The sequence below is a fragment of the Rhinoderma darwinii genome, chromosome 10, assembly GCF_050947455.1.
Source record: "Rhinoderma darwinii isolate aRhiDar2 chromosome 10, aRhiDar2.hap1, whole genome shotgun sequence".
Taxonomy (NCBI): Eukaryota; Metazoa; Chordata; class Amphibia; order Anura; family Rhinodermatidae; genus Rhinoderma; species Rhinoderma darwinii.
This window is the reverse complement of record NC_134696.1, coordinates 91,787,587-91,810,497: the sequence shown is the minus strand read 5'-3', so window position 1 is coordinate 91,810,497 and position 22,911 is coordinate 91,787,587. Positions and strand designations below refer to the sequence as shown.

The 22,911-nt window shown below is 44.0% G+C and overlaps 1 protein-coding gene across 1 annotated transcript in view; it reads right to left on the bottom strand.

The window, feature by feature from the left end:
• Positions 1-22,911, bottom strand: part of LOC142662633 (cell adhesion molecule CEACAM8-like) — a 64,327-nt gene that overhangs the window by 29,732 nt on the left and 11,684 nt on the right. The window contains exons 2-6 of the mRNA XM_075840844.1: positions 13,251-13,514; positions 11,692-11,943; positions 10,503-10,634; positions 4,798-4,847; positions 560-592 (exon numbers count right to left, since the gene is read on the bottom strand). Of these exons, the coding sequence (XP_075696959.1) occupies positions 560-592; positions 4,798-4,847; positions 10,503-10,634; positions 11,692-11,943; positions 13,251-13,514 (731 nt within the window). The remainder of the gene's footprint in view (positions 1-559; positions 593-4,797; positions 4,848-10,502; positions 10,635-11,691; positions 11,944-13,250; positions 13,515-22,911) is intronic.

The window sequence follows — 22,911 nt, the reverse complement described above, 5'->3', positions numbered from 1 at the left end:
TCCGGGCACTGTGGTTGGTTCTGGTGGCACTGCTGGTGAGTCCCAGGTGTTACCATAGTTTTACTGATGCGGCCTTGTAAGAAAAAGGAAGCTGCTGGTGATTTGCACTGTGGTTAATAACATGCTTCAACTTTAAGAGGTTGTCATAGAAGACTCTGTAGGGCAAACACAGTCACACATTTAACCACCCCTTTGTTTGGCCTAATAATGAGGAGTCCCTGCATTCATACAACCTAATAGGTCATATGGGGTCTGTCCAGAGTGGATGATCCTTTTATGACAGCACACCATGTGGGCAGGCATGGTACTGCGGTTGAGATTCTGAAGGATTTTCGTAGGGATTTTCTTAGATTAAATTTTATGGTTTGTCAGTTTGATATTCCTGCAGTTCAATAAAACTTAAATCTCCACCTTGTGCCCCCACGGACCACACTTCTATGACATATCTTATAGCAATTTCATAAAAAGTTGACATTGAGAAAAAATAAATAAATCAGTGTGTATTCTTCACAGCTCAGCTCTGCAAAACGGAACAGGAGTTCAAATTTTCTCTACTCACCATGTATGAGAAGTCTTCCTGTGGTTGTGCTGCCTGCAAATGTAAATAACAGTCAATACAGAACTGATATGATGGTATAAGATTATATTGGTGAAAATATATTAAACACATCATATAAATATAAGGGCATGTTCAGATGTGGCCGAATTGCTGTGGAATTCCGCTGCGGACAGTCTTTTTATGGCTTTTTAGGTAACTCGTTGCAGAAAATAGGCTGCGGTACAGATATTTCATTCCGCAGCATGCATGGCCGCCAGCGGAGAAGCAGCAGATTTTCAAAGGCTGAAATCTGCGTCTAGTCCACTGTGATATCCGCAACGTCTGAATTACCTGTCAAATTTTGGTGTAGATTCATTGCGTAATTACCACGGAAAAATTCTGCCACGTCTGAACATGGCCTAAGAGGTGAATATGGAGACTTCCTGACTACATAAATTCTTTAACTTTTTTTTTTTAAATGCAGTTTAATGTAGATAACGCCATACAGTCCCCCCTCTGTAGATAACGCCATACAGTCCCCCCTGTAGATAACGCCATACAGTCCCCCCTGTAGATAATGCCACACAGCCCCCCCTGTAGATAACGCTACACAGTCCCCCCTGTAGATAACGCCACACAGTCCCCCCTGTAGATAACGCCACACAGTCCCCCCTGTAGATAACGCCACACAGTCCCCCCTGTAGATAATGCCACACAGTCCCCCCTGTAGATAACGCCACACAGTCCCCCCTGTAGATAACGCCACACAGTCCCCCCTGTAGATAACGCCACACCGCCCCCTGTAGATAACGCCATACAGACCCACCTGTAGATAACGCCACACAGTCCCCCCTGTAGATAACGCCATACAGACCCCCCTGTAGATAACGCCACACAGTCCCCGATGTAGATAATGCCAAACAGTCCCCCCTGTAGATAACGCCACACAGTCCCCCTGTAGATAACGCCACACAGACCCCCCTGTAGATAACGCCATACAGACCCCCTGTAGATAACACCACACAGTCCCCCCTGTAGATAACGCCATACAGACCCCCCTGTAGATAACGCCATACAGTCCCCCTCTGTAGATAACGCCATACAGTCCCCCTCTGTAGATAACGCCATACAGTCCCCCTCTGTAGATAACGCCATACAGTCCCCCTCTTTAGTTAACGCCATACAGTCCCCCCTGTAGATAACGCCATACATTCCCCCCTGTGGATAACGCCACACAGCCCCCCTGTAGATAATGCCACACAGTCCCCCCTGTAGATAACGCCACACAGTCCCCCTGTAGATAACGCCATACAGTCCCCCCTGTAGATAACCCCATACAGTCCCCCTCTGTAGATAACAACATACAGTCCCCCTCTGTAGATAATGCCATAGAGTCCCCCCTGTAGATAACGCCATACAGTCCCCCCTGTAGATAATGCCACACAGCCCCCCCTGTAGATAACGCCACACAGTCCCCCCTGTAGATAACGCCACACAGTCCCACCTGTAGATAACGCCACACAGTCCCCCCTGTAGATAACGCCACACAGTCCCCCCTGTAGATAACACCACACAGTCCCCCCTGTAGATAACGCCACACAGTCCCCCCTGTAGATAACGCCACACAGTCCCCCCTATAGATAACACCACACAGTCCCCTGTAGATAACGCCACACAGACCCCCCTGTAGATAACGCCATACAGACCCCCCTGTAGATAACGCCATACAGTCCCCCTCTGTAGATAACACCATACAGCCCCCCTGTAGATAACGCCATACAGTCCCCCTCTGTAGATAACGCCATACAGTCCCCCTCTGTAGATAACGCCATACAGTCCCCCCTGTAGATAAGACCACACAGTCCCCCCTGTAGATAACGCCACACAGTCTCCCTTGTAGATAATACCACACAGTCCCCTGTAGATAACGCCACACAGACCCCCCTGTAGATAACGCCATACAGACCCCCCTGTAGATAACGCCATACAGTCCCCCTCTGTAGATAACGCCATACAGTCCCCCTCTGTAGATAACGCCATACAGTCCCCCTCTGTAGATAATGCCATACAGTCCCCCTCTGTAGATAACGCCATACAGTCCCCCCTGTAGATAACGCCACACAGTCCCCCTGTAGATAACGCCACACAGTCCCCCCTGTAGATAACACCACACAGTCCCCCTGTAGATAACGCTACACAGACCCCCCTGTAGATAACGCCATACAGACCCCCCTGTAGATAACGCCATACAGTCCCCCTCTGTAGATAACACCATACAGCCCCCCTGTAGATAACGCCATACAGTCCCCCTCTGTAGATAACGCCATACAGACCCCCCTGTAGATAACGCCATACAGTCCCCCTCTGTAGATAACGCCATACAGTCCCCCTCTGTAGATAACGCCATACAGTCCCACTCTGTAGATAATGCCACACAGTCCCCCCTGTAGATAACGCCACACAGTCCCCCCTGTAGATAACACCACACAGTCCCCCTGTAGATAACGCCACACAGACCCCCCTGTAGATAACGCCATACAGACCCCCCTGTAGATAACGCCATACAGTCCCCCTCTGTAGATAACGCCATACAGTCCCCCTCTGTAGATAACGCCATACAGTCCCCCTCTGTAGATAACGCCATACAGTCCCCCCTGTAGATAACGCCATACAGTCCCACCTGTGGCTAACGCCACACAGCCCCCCCTGTAGATTACGCCACACAGTCTCCCCTGTAGATAACGCCACACAGCCCCCCTGTAGATAACACCATACAGTCCCCCCTGTAGATAATGCCATACAGTCCCCCTCTGTAGATAACGCCATACAGTCCCCCTCTGTAGATAACGCCATACAGTCCCCCCTGTAGATAACGCCATACAGTCCCCCTGTAGATAATGCCACACAGCCCCCCTGTAGATAACGCCACACAGTCTCCCCTGTAGATAACGCCACACAGTCCCCCCTGTAGATAACGCCACACAGCACCCCTGTAGATAACGCCACACAGCCCCCCTGTAGATAACACCATACAGTCTACAGGGGGCACTGTATGGTGTTATCTACAGGGGGGGGTGCTGTATGGCGTTATCTACAGAGGGGGCTGTAAAAAAGGCACTATCTACAAGGGGGGGGGTTGTGTGACACCCAGGGGAGGGGGGGCCCAGTCAAAAGTATGCTATGGGGCCCAGTCTTTCCTAGTTACGCCCCTGCTGGTAGTAATGCACGATATTGATCTGGGGATATGTCTGATTGCCAGTAGGAGTTAGGGAGGAATTTTCCACTCTATGGTACATTGGTCTACGCCAGGTGTGTTTTGCCTTACTTTACCTCAACTGGGATATGTAAGTATTAAGGATTCTACTTGATAGACTTGGGCCTTATTCACACAAGCGGATTTCACGTCCGTGATACGTGCGTTAAAACAACGGACGTCACTTGGACCTATGCAATTCAATGGGACTATTCAGACATGCACAAGAATAGGACATGCAGTGAGTTTGAGACAGCGGACACACACTGCGTGAAACTCACTGCATGTCCTATTCTTGTGCGTTATTTGTGCATCACGCACCCATTGAAGTCAATGGGTGCGTGAAAAGAAACGGACAGCACACGGACATCACCTGTGTGCTGTCCGTGTTTTTCACACACGAGTTGCCAAAGAAATGTTGAGGAAAAAATAAAACACCTCCTTCAGTTTTTTTTGCTGACGCAAAAAATACGTGACGTACGGATGACATACGTGCGTAAAAAAACGCAGATGCGCACCATACACGGATGCCATGCGGAACTGCAATGAAGGAAAAATGCTGCGTTTTTTATGTGCGCAAAACGGACACGCTCGTGTGAATTAGGCCTTAGGCTACATTCACACGAGCATATCCGATTCACGCGAGTGAAAAACACACGTGAATCTGGTCCGTTATGCATCAAAGTGCTTTGCGAGTGGCATGCATTATTCACGCACTTGCAATGCACAACTTTTTTTTATTTTTATTATTTTCAATTGAATTGAAAAGAGAATTCGGTTTTTTTTCATCCCGCTAATGTAACTGTGATATTCAAACAACATACAGATGTATCAGGTACCAGTTTCCAGCTGCCTCTTGCTATATATATACGGTAACAATTGTCTCAGATTTATCATGTCAGGTACTGGATAAGGGGAATAATATGGGTTTTCAATAAATATTTCAATATAATTCTGTTCCTATGAAATCATTTCAGCATGCCCTTGTTAAGACATCGTCACATACCGTAAAATTCTCATATATAGGAATGGGTTCCTCTCTGTTCTCCGATGATTCTGGTGATAGATCACAAGACGCCATAAGAAACTATAATTTAGGCGATTGGAAATATGTCTTTATGATTTAATTTAAACTGAATCTCCACTTTTTAACACCGTGTTGTTTTTAGGTCCAAAATTCGGTTCCGAATAATTTAAAAATGTATCTGAATCACATTCAGTTCTCCGTTTTACTGATACAAAGCCCCAAATCCAGTAGTTGTAAAGTAGAATGTGCTAGAGGGAAATTAGAAGTTTACTACATACTGTTATATTGCATTTATATTATTATTACTATTATTATTATTATTATTATTATTATTATTACTATTATTACTATTATTTATAGGATTTATTATTATCATTTATATTCACTTTAAAACAGTATGCTTTGAAGGCCTATGCTATATCCTCAAACAATGTCTTTGCCACTTTGTGCTATAAAATAAAAATATAAAAAATGTATAAAATATACCGCTTTTGCTCTATTTTATTTTTTTTCTAAAAACAAACCCAGAAAATAATATAAAAATGGCAAAAAAAAAAAAAAAAAAAAAAAAAGATTATTTGGATAATGCACTAAAATAAACTCACCTATCTCTGGTCATTAAAAAGAGAAAATAGTCTGATATTGAACGGGTTAGATGTCAGGGTGATGGTTAAACATTAATCTTGTGGACATAATGTGGCTTGTGTGTTACATTTTTGAATCCTGGGAAAACTATTTGTCTTCTCCTCTCCCTGTAGATATTATAGGGCTCGCTGTGATGTTAATGCTGGAACAACACTGAGAGTCTCTGGATCCTCCTGACGTCATATAGATGTATATAGAAGTTACTTCTGGGGGCTCTATAATCTTAGGCTGCGATCTATATTAGGGTCGTTGACATTTATCTGGTTTTCTTGTCTCATCTTCATTCTTCCTCATTCAGAGATCTGCTAGTTCCATCAGAAGAAACTATGCACAAAGTATAGCCTTTCGGAATTCGCTCACATTCTGCCAGAATGATGTATACTCTTGTGGTGTATCTGCGACACATGTGCAATGTGCAGATATACCCCAGGAGTATACATCCTTCTTGCACAGTAAGGCTGGATTCACACGAGCACATTACGTCCGTAATGGACGGAACGTATTTCGGGCGCAAGTCCCGGACCGAACACAGTGCAGGGAGCCGGGCTCCTAGCATCATAGTTATGTACGACGCTAGAAGTCCCTGCCTTGCTGCAGGACAACTGTCCCGTACTGTAATCATGTTTTCAGTTCGGGACAGTAGTTCCACGGATAGGCAGGGACTCCTAGCGTCGTACATAACTATGATGCTAGGAGCCCGACTCCCTGCAGTGTGTTCGGTCCGGGACTTGCGGCCGAAATACGTTCCGTCTATTACGGACATAACATGGTCGTGTGAACCCAGCCTTAGTGAACCACCTGCATTCTTACATAATTACCTTGAACCTTTGTCGTCTTGGTTGTGTGGGAATCCTGGGGAAGATCCCGAGATTGGGACTGCCGTAAAAATTTTTGTCAATTCAGTGTTCATTTTGCCATAACGCAGTATACTATTTAACAAGCACTGAATTATTTGGACCTTACCCCTGATAAAGCCGGTAACACAGAGATACACCGGTGTCCTCTCAACCTCATGAAGCCGGAGTCATAAACCGATTCCCCTGCTTTCTGACAATTTTCTTTATGATTACATGTATTACTACATTTATTTCTGTTTGCTCTCCTGGTATTATAGAGAAGTGCTTATTGCTTTAAACTTTCAGATTATTTTAGGGAATAAGCCTTAGCTATACATATATTTTAGGACATACATGCTTATACTTCCTTTCATTCATGGTTCATGACCCATAATCATCTGTGCTTCTTCCTCCAATAATGATTTTCCCTTGAGCCTTAGGCCTTATTCACATGGAAGCGCAAAAGGTCCGTGTGTCATCAGCATATGAAGCGTGGCTGTGCGATTTTCACACAGCCGGCATCATGATGACACTCTGGTTTTATGTTTACAAACAGAAAAGCATGTGGTGCTTTTCTGTTTTCATTCATTGTTTTTACAACTATTGCGCGAATTACGCGCGGCACCCGGAAGTGCTTCCGTGTGCCGAGCGCGATTTGCACGCACCCATTGACTTCAATGGGTGCGTCGAGCACGAAACACGGGCAAATATAGGACATGTCATGAGTTTCACGCAGCGCACAGTGGCGTAACTACCGCCGTAGCAGCCGTACAAGCTGCTACGGGGCCCGGGGCTTCAGGGGGCCCGTGCCGCCAGCCAACACGCCCCCCCCATATGCCCGGTGGCGCCGCTAGCGGTCGTTATGGCTGCTAAAGCAGTAGCGCTACTACTATGGGGCCCGCGCCACCGAGCCTCCAACAAGTATGGGCCGTGCGACACAGGCCCTCTCATGCCTGTAGGCGTCGCTAGCCCCGGAGGAGGCCCCGGTGCTAGCGACAGCCAAATACATGCACTAGCGCTGAAGGGCCGGGCATGTTCCGTGCCTAACCATCCAGCGCCTTACAATGACGCTGATTGGCTAGCGGCTTCCACGCTTGATAGGTGTCCCGCCAATCAGCGTCATTGGACGACGCTCGGTCAGCTCCAGCAGACCTGCTCAGAAGAGAGCAGATCTGCATCACCAGCGAACAGCGATCATGTGAGTATGTCAAGTTTTTTGTTTTGTTTTTCTCATAAAACTGTTAATGGCATTATTTATAGTGGAGGCTCTATCTACAGGGGGGTCGTCTATATGTGGGCCACTATATACAGGGGGCATCTATATGTGGGGATGTGGGACACTAGCTACAGGGGGGGGGGTCTATATGTGGGGATGTTGGCCAGTATATACAGGGGGTCTATATGTGGGCCACTATCTACAGGGAGGGTCAATATGTGGGGATGTGGGCCACTATATACAGGGGGGTCTATATGTGGGCCAATATCTACAGCGGGGGTCTATATGTGGGGCACTATCTACAGGGTGGTCTATGTGTGGGGCACTATATACAGGGGGAGCTATATGTGAGACACTATACAGGGGTGGGCTATATGTAGATCACTATCTATAGGGGAGATATTTTGTTAGGGCACTTTCTATAGGGGTGGGCTATATGTGGGACACTATACACAGGGGTGGGTTACCTGTGGGGTACCAGCAACAGGTTGGCTATATGTAGGGCACTGTCTACAGAGGTGGGCTATACATGGAGCACTACCTATAGGGGAAGCTATATGTAGGGCAGCACAGTGGCTATGGGGGCACTATCTACAGGGGGCACGGTGTGTGTGTGTGTGTGTGTGTGACAGTGTATGGTACTACTATAATCAGGGACACGGTGTATGGCGCTATTATAGTTAGAGGTGCAAGAGGTGTTGAGAATTTTAACTTTGTTAATAGGTGCAGAAATGTTTTAAAAGTGAGAAGCTGAAGACATCTGAGCGGAAAACTGCAGAAATGGGTCATAGCCGGGAGAAATCCATCATAGAGGTCTGGACCGGAGGGAGAAGAAAAGAACTAGAATCTGAGACGTCACCGGTGAGTCACTTAATGTAAATGTTTATTCTGCCTCTGAGTACTGTAGTCACTGTATGATCTGCAGCGAGATGATGGTGGTATGATTTTTTTTTTGTGAAACCGCATCTCCTAGTATATCCTCATCATTGTTCGGGCCATGCTGGGAGCTGTAGTTTTACGCTGTACAAACCTATACGGCAGGGGTTGCACTAAATTGAGCTCTATTTGTACTGGTGTTGTATATATGTAGTGAGCTTGGTTCTGGTGCTGTATATAGGGAGCAGGGCAAGTCTCCATCAATGGTGGGCGAACTGATGACCAAAAGTAATAACCCCCAATAAACGCTAACATAGTGTACTAAATAAGAGAATAAGAAAACTTACTTTAACCCCTTCCCGCACCTTGACATAACTGCACGTTAAGCTGTGAAGTAAGTTTGTGCACCTTGATGTGTATTTATGTCGGCACTTTAAGGCTGGGTTCACACACCCTATTTACGGACGTAATTCGGGCATTTTAGCGGTTACGGCTCCAAAGCGTCGGCACACATCTGGCCATTCATTTGAATGGGTTTTACGATGTACTGTGCCGACGGTCATTTTTTTTACGCGCCGCTGTCAAAAGACGGCACGTAAAAAAGACGCCCGCGTCAAGGAAGTGCATGTTACTTCTTCAGAAAAAACAGCTCCAATTACGTCCGTAATGGACGCAGCGAAAGACGCCTGCACATGCTATTACAGCTGAAATTACGGTGCTGTTTTCTCCTGAAAGCAGCACCGTAATTTCAGCCGTAAGGGACGCTACCGTGTTAACATACCCTAACAGTCTAAGCTCTGTATGATTTGATAAATTCAAAGAACATGGAAATTCAATAGCGACTGGATGGGGGGTACCCAGATTGATACAGCATGTTAAACAGTGTCACAATGCCAATATGAGATGTTTAAAATTTTATGGTCTCCTTAGAGTAAAGTCAGGTATTAAGAGTCATGTGACACTATTAGGGTCAGTTAGGGTCAGTTCACACGTAACGTAAATACAAACAAATAGATGTTGTGTTTTTTAGCGGCTGAATCTCAGTAATTCCGCCGCAAAAAAAACAACTAAAAAAAACCTTATACTTACCCAGAAGTCTGTGTTTCTTCCTCCATGCTGGCCTTCTGGGATGACGTTTTATCCCATATGACCGCTGCAGCCAATGACAGGCTGCAGCGATCACATGGGATGAAACGTGATCCCAGGGCTGTAGCTCGTCATGACGTCAGGACGTCAGAGGGACGCGTCGCCGTTGGTAAGTATCCATTTTTTTTTTCTGGGCAGTTTACCATAGTAGACATTCCGGACGGAAAAGTGCACCACAATTTGAGGAATTCCCTGCGGCACAAGGGGTGGATATGCTGTGGGTTTTTACACTGCGTATCTGCCATGTATGAACAAAGCCTTACAAAAAGAGTCCTCTTTAATTCTACGCACAGAAGCCTTAGGTCTTTTGGGTCTAAATTATTGAAATGATGTACATGTATTTTAACATTAATAAACATGTTGTTACCCTTTTGCTATGATTGGAACTATTGCTTTTAAACGTTTTGTATTTTGTGTACTTTCTAATTAGGTCCATACGCGCTATGGCTATAAAAGTCTGGTTCCGATGAATCACGTGAGGCACCTCGCTAAAGATTTACGAGTGACGCAAAATGGCCATCAGTCTGAACTTGTCAGAAGGGATCTACATTAGCCTGTGGACGAAAGCGTTTGCCATGTGCCACTATTTTTGAATAAACGCATCAAGATAACCTGATCAGTGTCGTTCTATTTTATTATTCCTCTTGGATTATTATTTTGCTACATTGTATCTTTGCTTTCAGACGCGTTCTGAGTACTGAGGTACTGCATGCTCAAATATTTGTATTGGTTATTGTGCTGTGTTATTGTAATGCTTTATATTAGGAAAATGTATACGTCCATTTATATGGTTGCCGTTATATCTGGTATGATATACGAGATCTATTCACTCACCATATAACAGATCAAAATGGGAATCATTTTTTTTCATCTTTTGGAGTTACATATACAGTATAGGGAGGGTATAAAGGAGATAGTGTAGTGGTCGTCCTTTCTGTTAGTAACATGTCAGTGTTTTCTCTTACCATTCCTCCTCTTTTTCACAAATTTCCTGTATAAGCAGAAACTTCCAATAATAAGTACAACTCCCAAGATTATGGCAAAGGCAAGTCCTAGTCCAAGTCCTATGGAATTCTCATTCACTTCATGTATAAATTCTAGAAATAATAATAATAATAATACATGTAATCTATTATAAATAGGAATCTTTATAAGTAAAATGTCTGTATCATGTAAATGTCCCCTGGATTCTATGTTGATCTCAGTTTGGTTCAGTAAAACCACCGTGAAGGGGGAAGAAGTGATGTCCCAGTTTTGCGGCCATAATACGGATGTTAAAATGTGACCATATTACAGCTCTGACACTGGAAAACAGGCTCATTAATAAACCGCTGAGTTAGGCCTCATGCACACGAACGTAAAAACGCCAGTAATTACGGGCCCATAGACTTCTATTGGCCACGGGTACCTTCCCGTATGCTTATGGAACATGTCCTATTTCAGGCTGTAATAACGACACGGGCAGGCCCATAGAAGTCTATGGGGCTCCCGTAATTACGGGTGGCTACATGTGTGCACCCGTAACTACGGGAGCGTTGCTAGGCGACGTCAGGGGATCGTCACTGTCCAGTGTGCTGAAAGAGTTAACTGATCGGCAGTAACTCTTTCAGCACCAGGGACAGTGACTACTGCTGGAGTTAATATTATTAAAAGTTAACTTACCTGCTTCTTCCTCCAGTCCGGCCTCCCGGTTTGACGTTTCATCCCATGTGACCGCTGCAGCCAATCACAGGCCAATCACAGACTGCAGCGGTCACATGGACTGCCGCGTCATCCAGGGAGGTCGGACTGGATGTCAAAAGAGGGACGCGTCACCAATATAACGGCCGGGGTACTATGAACTTCTTTTACTTTCAATTGCAGCGGAAACTCTGCCCGAAAGGGTTGTCCCTTCTCTCTTTCCAGCACTGATAGAGAGAAGGGGCTGCTGATTAGTGCAGAGAAAACGGGACCGTAAATACGGGTGGAATACTGGTGACACCGGACCCGTATTTACAGGCACGGGTCCATAAATACTGGTGGAACACGGGTCAAATACGTGTGACAAAGGACCCGTATTTACGCCAGTATTTACGGGAGGAAAAAATACGTTCATGTGCATGAGGCCTAAACAATTATTTTATCATGTACAAAAAAAACTCATTATAACCTTACCTGCAGTCACATATACAAAGGCAGTGGCAGTGCGGAGAGTCACTGGGTTCCTCACCACACACGTGTATATTCCTTGATCCTCTATTTCAGCGTTACTTGTATCATATTTGTTGGTCTTTTCCTCTAAGACGGTGTCATTGACTTTCCATTGGTATTCAGGAGGTGGGAAAGAATCAGCAGAACATGTTAATGTGATGGAAGAACCGGGCCTCACATATGCCGGGCCTTCTATTACTGCCTTATCCGGGCCATCTGCAAAATATAAGAGGGGCAGGTGCAATAAGTAAATCTGCCCATAGACATGAGATAATTCATGGCCAAAAGTAATGATTCCAACGCTATCTGCTGCCAGGAACATCACAGATGCTGAACAATGACAGATATTCTCCTGAAAATGTCCTCTGTTGTGTTGAATGTTTTGTAACCGATTATAGGTGACCTGTCGCCAATTGTTTTTCTGCCTCTAGTAGTGATATTCTTTTAACCTCTTCCAAACATTTAATGCACATGTGCGTCATAGTCAGGGGGGGCTCTCGGACTGAGCCCACTCCATATGCTGCTGGTGTCAGCTGTATAATACAGGCTCTAAAGGTCCAATATCGGGGATAACTCGGATTCCGGCCATTTAATTGCTTAGATGTCGTGGTCAAATTCGACCTCGGCATGTAAGTCGTTAGACAAAAGGGGAAAGCCACTTCTGTCACTCCCGCTTCCCTATTTTTCCTTAAATGTAATGTAAACCAGAAAACAAATAACATAATTGGTATTGCTTCGTCAAATACGAAACACCACAATATGAAATAAATTAACCCGCAGGGTGAAACCGTTAAAAAATAAAATAAATAAATACCGCCAGATTTGCTGTTTTTTGATTACTTTAGTTCCTAAAAAAATGCAATAAAAAATTATTAAAAGGTCCAAAATGGTACAAATAAAAACTACAGCTCGCCCATGCAAGAACCAAACCCTTATACAGCTCCGCCAACAGAAGAATATGGCGGCACAAAACAAATATTTATTTTTAACAAATTGTATTTATATTTTGGAAAAGTAGTAAAATATACACAAAAACCTATATAAATTTGGTATCGTGGTAATCGTATTGAGCCACAGAATAAAGTTAACAGTTTTATTGCAAGAGGCAAGCTGTAAAAACAAAACCCAAAAAACAATGGAGGAATTGTTGGTTTTTTCCATTCCACCCCATAAAATATTTTTTAAAGGTTTCCCAGTACATTATATGGTACATTAAATGGTGCCATTAAAAACTACAATGCTCCCAGCAGAAAAAAAAAAACAAACTCATACAGCTATGTCGATGAAAAAATATAAAATTTGTAACTTTTGGAAGACGAGGACGAAAAAACAAAAGTAAAAGAAACAAAATGACTGCGGCGGGAAGTGGTTAAACTTCCATCTAATGGTGTCTGTAAGGTTTCTGGCAGCTCCAGTCATTAGATCATCATACATGTGATGTCTAGGTCATAATATCAGTGAGGACACATACTGGGAATACAGTGTATAATGGTCACACCAGTACAACTATTATAGTTACTCACAGGCCACAGTAACTGTGTAGGGTTCACTAAATTCCTTAATGACAAGGTTTTGAGCTTCACACTTGTATTCTCCTGAGTCTTCTCGCTGAACACTGGGGAAGATGAGAGTCCTATTATTTTCAGATAATTGGGTTTCAGAGGAGATGCTGGTACCACGTCTGGTCCACGTTATCGTAGCACGTGAGGTGTCACAAGTTAGGGTGAACATATTATTTTCTCTGGGTTGGGTGATGGACGCTGTGATTTCAGGTTTAGTGACCGGCTCTGTGAACGGAGAAACAGAAACATAGGAGACACTTGTCATATATAGAATTTCCTGTTTAGTTCAGAATTTAATATATAAATAAAATTAGTAAATTCCAGTGTGTTTCAGAATAATTTTTAAAACCCATATTAGAGAATTCAGAGTTAACACAGCCTTTTGCCCTTTTTATACGGATGTAGCCATCTTTATCTTGACTGGGATAACTTGCTGCAGCGTGATATCACACAATCACTGAAAAACCATTGAAAAAGTCGAGAAAACTTTCTTGACATTGTATTTGATGCGTTAAAAGTCAAGATAAAGAGGGCTACATCTGGAGCCAGAGGCGTAGCTCGGTTTTACTTCATCCAGGGCAAAAATTCAGTTCGGTGCCTCCATCCGAATCTTAAAGAGGCTCTGTCACCCCATTATAAGTGTCCTATCTCCCACTCCTGGCAGGCTTAGGAGTGGGAGAGCCTATCACAGCCTGGCCAAACGGAGCTAGCTCCCGCCCTCTGTCTATTTATACCTGCCTTTCCTGTTCCTCCTTGCTTGTGATTCTTCTGGTGTGGTTTCCTGGCCCTGCTGCAGCTTCTGAACTATTTGATCCTGCTTCATACTGACCCTGGCTTACTGACTACTCTCCTGCTCTGCGTTTGGTAACTCGTACACTCCTGGTTTGACTCGGCTTGTTCACTATTCTCCTGCTCAGCGTTTGGTACCTCGTACACTCCTGGTTTGACTCGGCTCGTTCACCTCTCTTGTTGCTCACGGTGTTGCCGTGGGCAACTGCCCCATTTCCCTAGCCTTGTGTACCCTTGTCTATTTGTCTGTCGTGCACTTACTGAGCGTAGGGACCATCGCCCAGTTGTACCCCGTCGCCTAGGGCGGGTCGTTGCAAGTAGGCAGGGACTGAGTGGCGGGTAGATTAGGGCTCACTTGTCTGTTTCCCTACCCCCATCATTACAATGAGTTTCTTAATGCCCAAGTGGGCGTGTTTTACTTTAGACCAAGTGGGCGTTGTACAGAGGAGCGTATGACGCTGACCAATCAGTGTCATACACTTCTCTCCATTCATTTACACTGCACTAGCGATATAGCTATATCGCTATGTGCAGCCACATACACAAACACTAACATTACTGCAGTGTCCTGATAATGAATATATATCACTACCAGCCTGGACGTGATGTTTATTCAGAATCCTGACACTTCTGAATCTTTTCTGTGAGATTCCAGCAAGGCATTTGTAATCTCGTTTGAAATGACAGGTTACATCGTAATCTCGCGAGATTATGCTTGCCTTGCTGGAATCTCACCGAAAAGATTCAGAAGTGTCAGAATTCTGAATCACGTCCTGGCTGGAGGTAATGTATATTCATTATCAGGACACTACAGTAATGTTAGTGTCTGTGTATGTAGCTGCACATAACGATATAATTATATCGCTAGTGCAGTGTAAATGAATGAAGAGAAGTGTATGACTGTAATGAATCGGGGTAGGGAGACGGACAGGTGAGCCCTAGTCTACCCGCAACTCAGTCCCTGCCTACTTGCACGGCCCGTCCTAAGCGACGGCATACAACTGGGCGATGGTCCCTACGCTCAATAGGTGCAACACAGACAAGGGCATACAGACGCAAAGGGGGAAGTTGGGGCAGTTGCCCACGGCAACACCGTGAGCAACAGGCAGAGTGAACGAGCCGAGTCAAACCAGAAGAGTACGTGGTAGCAAAATCAGAGCAGGAGAATCGTCAGTCAAGTCAGGGTCAATATGAAACAGCGGTCAATCAGGAAAATAGCAGGAAACACAGAGCCAGGAAACAAGACAATCACAGGCAAGGAACAACTGCAAGTGAGGGTATAAATAGACCAAGGGCGGTAGCTAGAACTGTCAGGCCAGGCTGTGATAGGTTCTCCCTCTCCTCAGCCTGCTAGCCTGAGTGGTAACAGATCGCGTCACTCTAGCAGGCCTTGGAGCTGATGAAGGCTGATTAACCCCGGGCGTCGACACAGAACCTGTGTCTAGCAAACCCTTTACAATGACGTTGATTGGTCAGCGTCATGCACTCCTCTGTACAACGCCCACTTGGTCTAAAGTAAAACACGCCCACTTGGGCATTAAGAAACTCATTAGCATAAAGCTAAAAATCGCTCATAAAGTGGTTTAAAATAGATTGTTTTTCTAAATAAAAAGCATTACTGTCACCTACATTACAGCGCCGATCTCCTTATGTAGGAGACAGGACACTTATAATGTGGTGACAGAGCCTCTTTAAGTCAGTTTACTTTGCAGCCCTACCAATTAATGTAACAGAACTTTATGTTTTCAGAGCCGGGGTGACTCTGTGTGTTGAGACTCAGGTGTCATTTGCAGCGATCAGCTATTTAACTGACAGAGGTGCTTTGTGCCTCTGTATGCCAGACGGTGGCTCTGTGAGACAGTAATACTGGGCAGGCTGTAAATTATTTTTCGACCAGGCCGTTATCCCACTTGCCCTCAATCCTAGCTGCACGCAGGGTAAAAAGCATCTCTCACTCTGAAGGACCCAGCACATCCCGCACTACACGGATAGACCATTTATTTCTATAAGAACTGTCATTTCCCCTGTGTTCGAGCTACAAGACTATTGAACACTTGGTGCCGGGTTTCTCCACAGGTTATTACTGATTGATGGGGGTCTTATCAGCGGGACATCCTGGGATCACGTTCATCAGGGAACCTTACTAACGAATGGGGATAATTCAAAGCCGACAATTCTTGTAAAGCAACAACTAAATTGTGTTTCCTATTGTAAGTATTTATAAGGAAAACTTTGAGACTCCATATAGAATAATTATATGGTGCTGCTATTTGATAAGAAGTGGCCAATATATGGGCTGTATCTTGGATGACATATTTATACACACCATCAACACTCCTACTCCAGTGCTAGAATGGGAGAAAGATGGCGTCCACTCCGTATGGGGTAAGTACTTTATTATATGTTTCTTCACTGTCTACCTTTGGATTAGACCAGTTTGGAATCTGTCTCTCTTCTGGAGTTATTCTTTAATAAATTATTATTTTATGGATAAATGTTTGCAGGGAGGTAAGACTAAGCGGAAGTAAATTTGCAATTCAGAAGAACAACAGGAACCATTTGGTAATAAGGACAGGATATAAAGCTTTGCTGATAGAAATAGGAAATCTTTCCAAATACGGAAGTTATTTATTATGTGATGCAGCAAGGTGACTGCAGCTTAGGTCAGTCTTGTTCTTTTTTCCTCATTCTCCATTAGATCCCAGTTGCCTTTCATCTATATATATATATTAATGCAGGAGAGACACCAATCATGTCTTCCTTCCTACAATATGTCCCTGTGAAAAATCTAGATAAACATGTAAATAAATAAAAAGAAAAAATCTAATAATAATAATAATAATTATTATTATTACAGAATGTAAATGTGAACTTGGACACACCCGCTCCCTCATTTATACTTGTTCTACCGCCTTCTGAATGCTTAGTCCACAAAAAAGGCCATACTTACTAAGTGGGTGGGTGAAAACCCGTTCCCAGCAGGACGCAGACAGGTCAAAAAATGCTGCAGAAGGAGGTAGTGATAGCCCCTCCCACTAGTCTTGAGGGGAGTGGCGAACTAAGTGCTCACACGTGTGCGATAAATGAGTGTCAGTGTTGGTGTAGTGCTAGGGTGTGAATGTATGGTAAAAAAGAAATGTGTATGTATGGAAGTGTCAGAACTGTGTGATAATGTAATAAATGTGTGATGAATGGGGGTCAGTGCTGTGAATAGTACATGGGGTGTCAGTACTATGTGTAATACGTGGAGGGATAATGTGCTGGTCGTCAGGCATAGCATATCTTGCCGGATCACAGCCTATTTGTAACGCCGCTACTGTTAGCTAAAGCGGGCTGCTCTGCCTGCCAAACCAAACGCCAGCACATCATGCCCTCCCAGCATATAAGACCTGGCCGCGTCCTGAAAAAATGTATATATAGTAAAAATATCCATGAAACATGGGGTATTAGTTGTTATTTTGGCCAAAATACGCAAAGCTCGCAACCCAACGTCAAGGGTCCCCAGTGCCTTGCGAGTCCCTAACTAGAACTTTTCGTTCCTAATTTAAAAACACCAGCAGAAAAAATGGGACATAGATAACATCAAAACCACAAAAAAGGCCATACTTACTAGGTAGGTGGGTGGGTGAAAACCCGTTCCCAGCAGGACGCAGACAGTTCAAAAAATGCTGCAGAAGGAGGTGCATGAAATAGTGATAGCCACTTCCACTAGTCTTGAGGGGAGTGGCGAACTAAGTGCTCACACGTGTGCGATAAATGAGTGTCAGTGTCAGTGTAGTGCTAGGGTGTGAATGTATGGTAAAAAAGAAATGTGTATGTATGGAAGTGTCAGTACTGTGTGATAATGTAATAAAAAATAAATGTGTGATAAATCTGGGTCAGTGCTGTGAATAGTACATGGGGTGTCAGTACTATGTGTAATACGTGGAGGGATAATGTGCTGGTCGTCAGGCATGGCGTATCTTGCCGAATAACAGCCTATTTGTAACGCCGCTACTGTTAGCTAAAGCGGGCTGCTCTGCATGCCAAACCAAACGCCAGCACAGCATGCCCTCCCAGAATATAAGACCTGGCTGCGTCCTGAAAAAAAGTATATATAGTAAAAATATCCATGAAACATGGGGTATTAGTTGTTATTTTGGCCAAAATACGCAAAGCTCGCAACCCAACGTCAAGGGTCCCCAGTGCCTTGCGAGTCCCTAACCAGAACTTTTCGTTCCTAATTTCAAAACACCAGCAGAAAAAATGGGACATAGATAACATCAAAACCACAAAAAAGGCCATACTTACTAGGTAGGTGGGTGGGTGAAAACCCGTTCCCAGCAGGACGCAGACAGGTCAAAAAATGCTGCAGAAGGCGGGTGCATTAAATAGTGATAGCCACGCCCACTAGTCTTGAGGGGAGTGGCATACTAAGTGCTCACACGTGTGGCAAAAATAACAACTAATACCCCATGTTTCATGGATATTTTTACTATATATACTTTTTTTCAGGACGCAGCCGGGTCTTATATGCTGGGAGGGCATGCTGTGCTGGCGTTTGGCTTGGCATGCAGAGCAGCCCGCCTTAGCTAACAGTATCGGCGCTACAAATAGGCTGTGATCCGGCAAGATATGCTATGCCTGACGACCAGCACATTATCCCTCCACGTATTACACATAGTACTGACACCCCATGTACTATTCACAGCACTGACCCCCATTCATCACACATTTATTTTTTATTACATTATCACACAGTTCTGACACTTCCATACATACACATTTATTTTTTACCACACATTCACACCCTAGCACTACACCAACACTGACACTCATTTATCGCACACGTGTGAGCACTTAGTATGCCACTCCCCTCAAGACTAGTGGGAGGGGCTATCACTATTTCATGCACCTCCTTCTGCAGCATTCTTTGACCTGTCTGCGTCCTGCTGGGAACGGGTTTTCACCCACCCACTTAGTAAGTATGGCCTTTTTTGTGGTTTTGATGTTATCTATGTCCCATTTTTTCTGCTGGTGGTATTATTCAGTAACAGTATGGTGTATTATTCAGTCACTATGTGGTTATGATGTGGCGGTATTATTCAGTAACAGTATGGGGGTATTATTGAGTCACTGTGGAGTTAATATGTGGTAATGATGTGGAGGTTTTATTCAGTAACAGTAGGGGGTATTATTCAGTGACTATGTGGTGGTAATATGTGGTAATGATGTGGAGGTTTTATTCAGTAACAGTATGGGGGTATTATTCAGTCACTATGTGGTTATGGTGTCGTGGTATTATTGAGTAACAGTATAGTGGTATTATTCAGTCACTATGTGGTGTTAATATGTGGTAATGATGTGGAGGTTTTATTCAGTAACAGTATGGTGTATTATTCAGTCACTATGTGGTTATGGTGTGGTGGTATTATTCAGTAACAGTATAGTGGTATTATTCAGTCACTATGTGGTTATGGTGTGGTGGTATTATTCAGTAACAGTATGGTGGTATTATTCAGTCACTATGTGGTTATGGCATGGAGGTATTATTCAGTAACAGTATGGTGTATTATTCAGTCACTATGTGGTTATGGTGTGGTGGTATTATTCAGTAACAGTATGGGGGTATTATTCAGTCACTATGTGGTGGTAATATGTGGTAATGATGTGGAGGTATTATTCAGTAACAGTATAGTGGTATTATTCAGTCACTATGTGGTGGTAATATGTGGTAATGATGTGGAGGTTTTATTCAGTAACAGTATGGTGTATTATTCAGTCATTATGTAGTTATGGTGTGGCGGTATTCAGTAACGGTATGGTGATATTATTCAGTGACTATGTGGTGGTAATATGTGGTAATGATGTGGAGGTTTTATTCAGTAACAGTATGGTGGTATTATTCAGTCACTATGTGGTGGTAATATGTGGTAATGATGTGGAGGTTTTATTCAGTAACAGTATGGTGTATTATTCAGTCATTATGTAGTTATGGTGTGGCGGTATTCAGTAACGGTATGGTGATATTATTCAGTGACTATGTGGTGGTAATATGTGGTAATGATGTGGAGGTTTTATTCAGTAACAGTATGGTGGTATTATTCAGTCACTATGTGGTGGTAGTATGTGGTCATGATTTAGAGGTATTATTCAGTAACACTATAGTGGTATTATTCAGTCACTATGTGATGTTAATATGTGGTAACAATGTGGAGGTATTATTCAGTCACTATGTGGTTATGGTGTGGTGGAATTATTCAGTAACAGTATGGTGGTATTATTCAGACACTATGTGATGGTAATACGTGGTAATTATGTGGAGGTTTTATTCAGTAACTGTATGGTGGTATTATTCAGTCACTATGTGGTGGTAAAATGTGGTCATTCTGTGCCTGTAATATTGGGTCCTTCTATAGTGGTTTTAACTCTTTCACGTCGCTGATCTGTAGATCTACGTCGGTAAAGGGTCTTTAAATATGGCGCCCGCTAAGAAACAGTGCGAGTGCCATAGCCGCCGGGTCTCTGCTGTGTTGGTTGCACAGCAGGGACCCAGCGGCAATACATGCGATCACAAAAAAATCTGATCGCAAGCATTTAACCCCCCAGATACCGGTGTCAGATATGACCACCTGCATCTGAGGGATTTTTACTGCCCCTTTTGCTTCTTGGCCGGTCACCGGCTCCTGTGCGGAGAGATTGCGGGAGCTGGTGTACCCCTATAGCAGCTGGGAGCCCGCTTTAGGAAGATTGCCTGTGGCAGGTCTCAACAGCAATGCACTCATTTTGCCATAGACTGAAATATTGTGATATTATAGTCTATGGCACAAGCGTTCTAATGATCGCAGGTTTATTTTTACTGTAATCTTTTTATTTTTTCATTAACTTTATTTAATTTTTTTATTTTTTTTTCTTCCACTAGGGGACTTCACTTTGCTATCTTCTGATCGCTTATATAATGCTTTGGTATAATGATTTGGTACCACTATCAGTGTAAAACTGACAGGCTATCTATTATGCCATGACTTTGGCATGGGATAATAGGCAGTTGCTGAAGGCAGACCTGGGGGCCTTTGTTACGCCCCAGGCTGCCACGGAAACCCAGCGGTGATCTCGTAACGGGGTGACAGAGAGAGCTCTCTCCTTCTGTCATACACATGAGATGCCGCTGTCGCTATTAACTGCGGCATCTAATGGATTAAACTGCTGGAATCGGAGAGCGCTTCAGTTCTGGTTGTTGCGGCAGGACCCTGGCTATGTATAACAGCCGTGCTCCTACCCACGAGACGGATTTATTGTGACAGAAATATCGATCGTTTGTTGTTAAGGGGTTAAAGAAGGTATTGTCCTGTGAGTTGTTACTGCTAGGTTTTTATCTATCATCCGGTTTAAAAGAAACATTTTTAAAGCATACATTTATTGACATGATATCTTTATAACAATTGTAGATCTGAACCAGAATTTTCTTTTCGCAGCGGATCATTTCCCATGTTTCATTGCTTTAAAAGAGCAAACCAGGCCATGCAGGCACAGCCAGGTACTGAGGGTTAAATTAGTAAAAAAAACATTGATGCCAGTGAAGTGCTGCTGTTTCTAGGGGCATTCCCAGACTAGGAGATAGCAGCGGTGGTACATAAGGGATTTTGGAAGGCTTTTGTACTCCTCCTTGTTTAGATGATGGTTTTACTTGGATCGATTATCTAGTTTTGGTTAAGAAAAATGCAAACATTTTTAGAAATAAGCTTTATAAGGCTATGTTCACACGGGGTATTTTGCCGAGTTTTTTGACGCGGAAACCGCGTCGCAAAACTCGGCAAAAACGGCCCGAGAACGCCTCCCATTGATTAAAACTGCCTCGCGGGAAAAAGAAGCGACATGCCCTATCTTCCGCCTCTGACCTCCCATTGACTTCTCGCTGTTTTATGCCCGCGGCGCTCAATGGCCGCGGGCGAAAAACTGCGCGAAAATCGGCGTGCAGGGAGAGGAATATCTGCCTCAAAGTTCCAAACGGAATTTTGAGGCAGATATTCCTCCCCCAAAATACTCCGTGTGAACATAGCTAGAGTCTCAGGAGGACAGGATGTCCATGTGCCGTTTTATGTGGTGATAACTCTGGAATGCTTTTACTTATTAGGGTATGTTCACACGAGGTCATTACGTCCGTAATTGACGGACGTATTTCAGCCGCAAGTACCGGACCGAACACACTGCAGGGAGCCAGGCTCCTAGCATCATACTTATGTACAACGCTAGGAGTCCCTGCCTCGCTGCCGGACAACTGTCCCGTACTGAAAACATGATTACAGTACGGGACAGTTGTCCGGCAGCGAGGCAGGGACTCCTAGCGTCGTACATAAGTATGATGCTAGGAGCCCGGCTCCCTGCAGTGTGTTCGGTCCGGTACTTGCGGCTGAAATACGTCCGTCAATTACGGACGTAATGACCTCATGTGAACATACCTAGAAAGTGATTCTCAGATTGTTTTTTGTAACAATTTGTACTTTATCTTAGTGGTAAATTTTGGATGATATGTTTACTCTTTATTTATAGAAAAATCAAAAATGGAAAGAAAATGTTAAAATATTTGCATTTTCCTAAGTACTTTTGAAATCCTCCGCTTCAGATATGAATAAGGATACCACACAAATTATTCAATAAATAAGGTTTACCATGTCTTCTTTATATAGGCATGTTCATTCATGTAACAATTTTTTTTTTCCAGATGTTATTGTGACACCCATGGCCGCGGACCGTCGGGATTACTCACCTCCCGACGGCCGCAGCCATAGATCAGTAATTGCTGGCCAGCAGTCACTTCCATTTCACTCTGCTGTGTCCCGTAGGGTGCACGCAC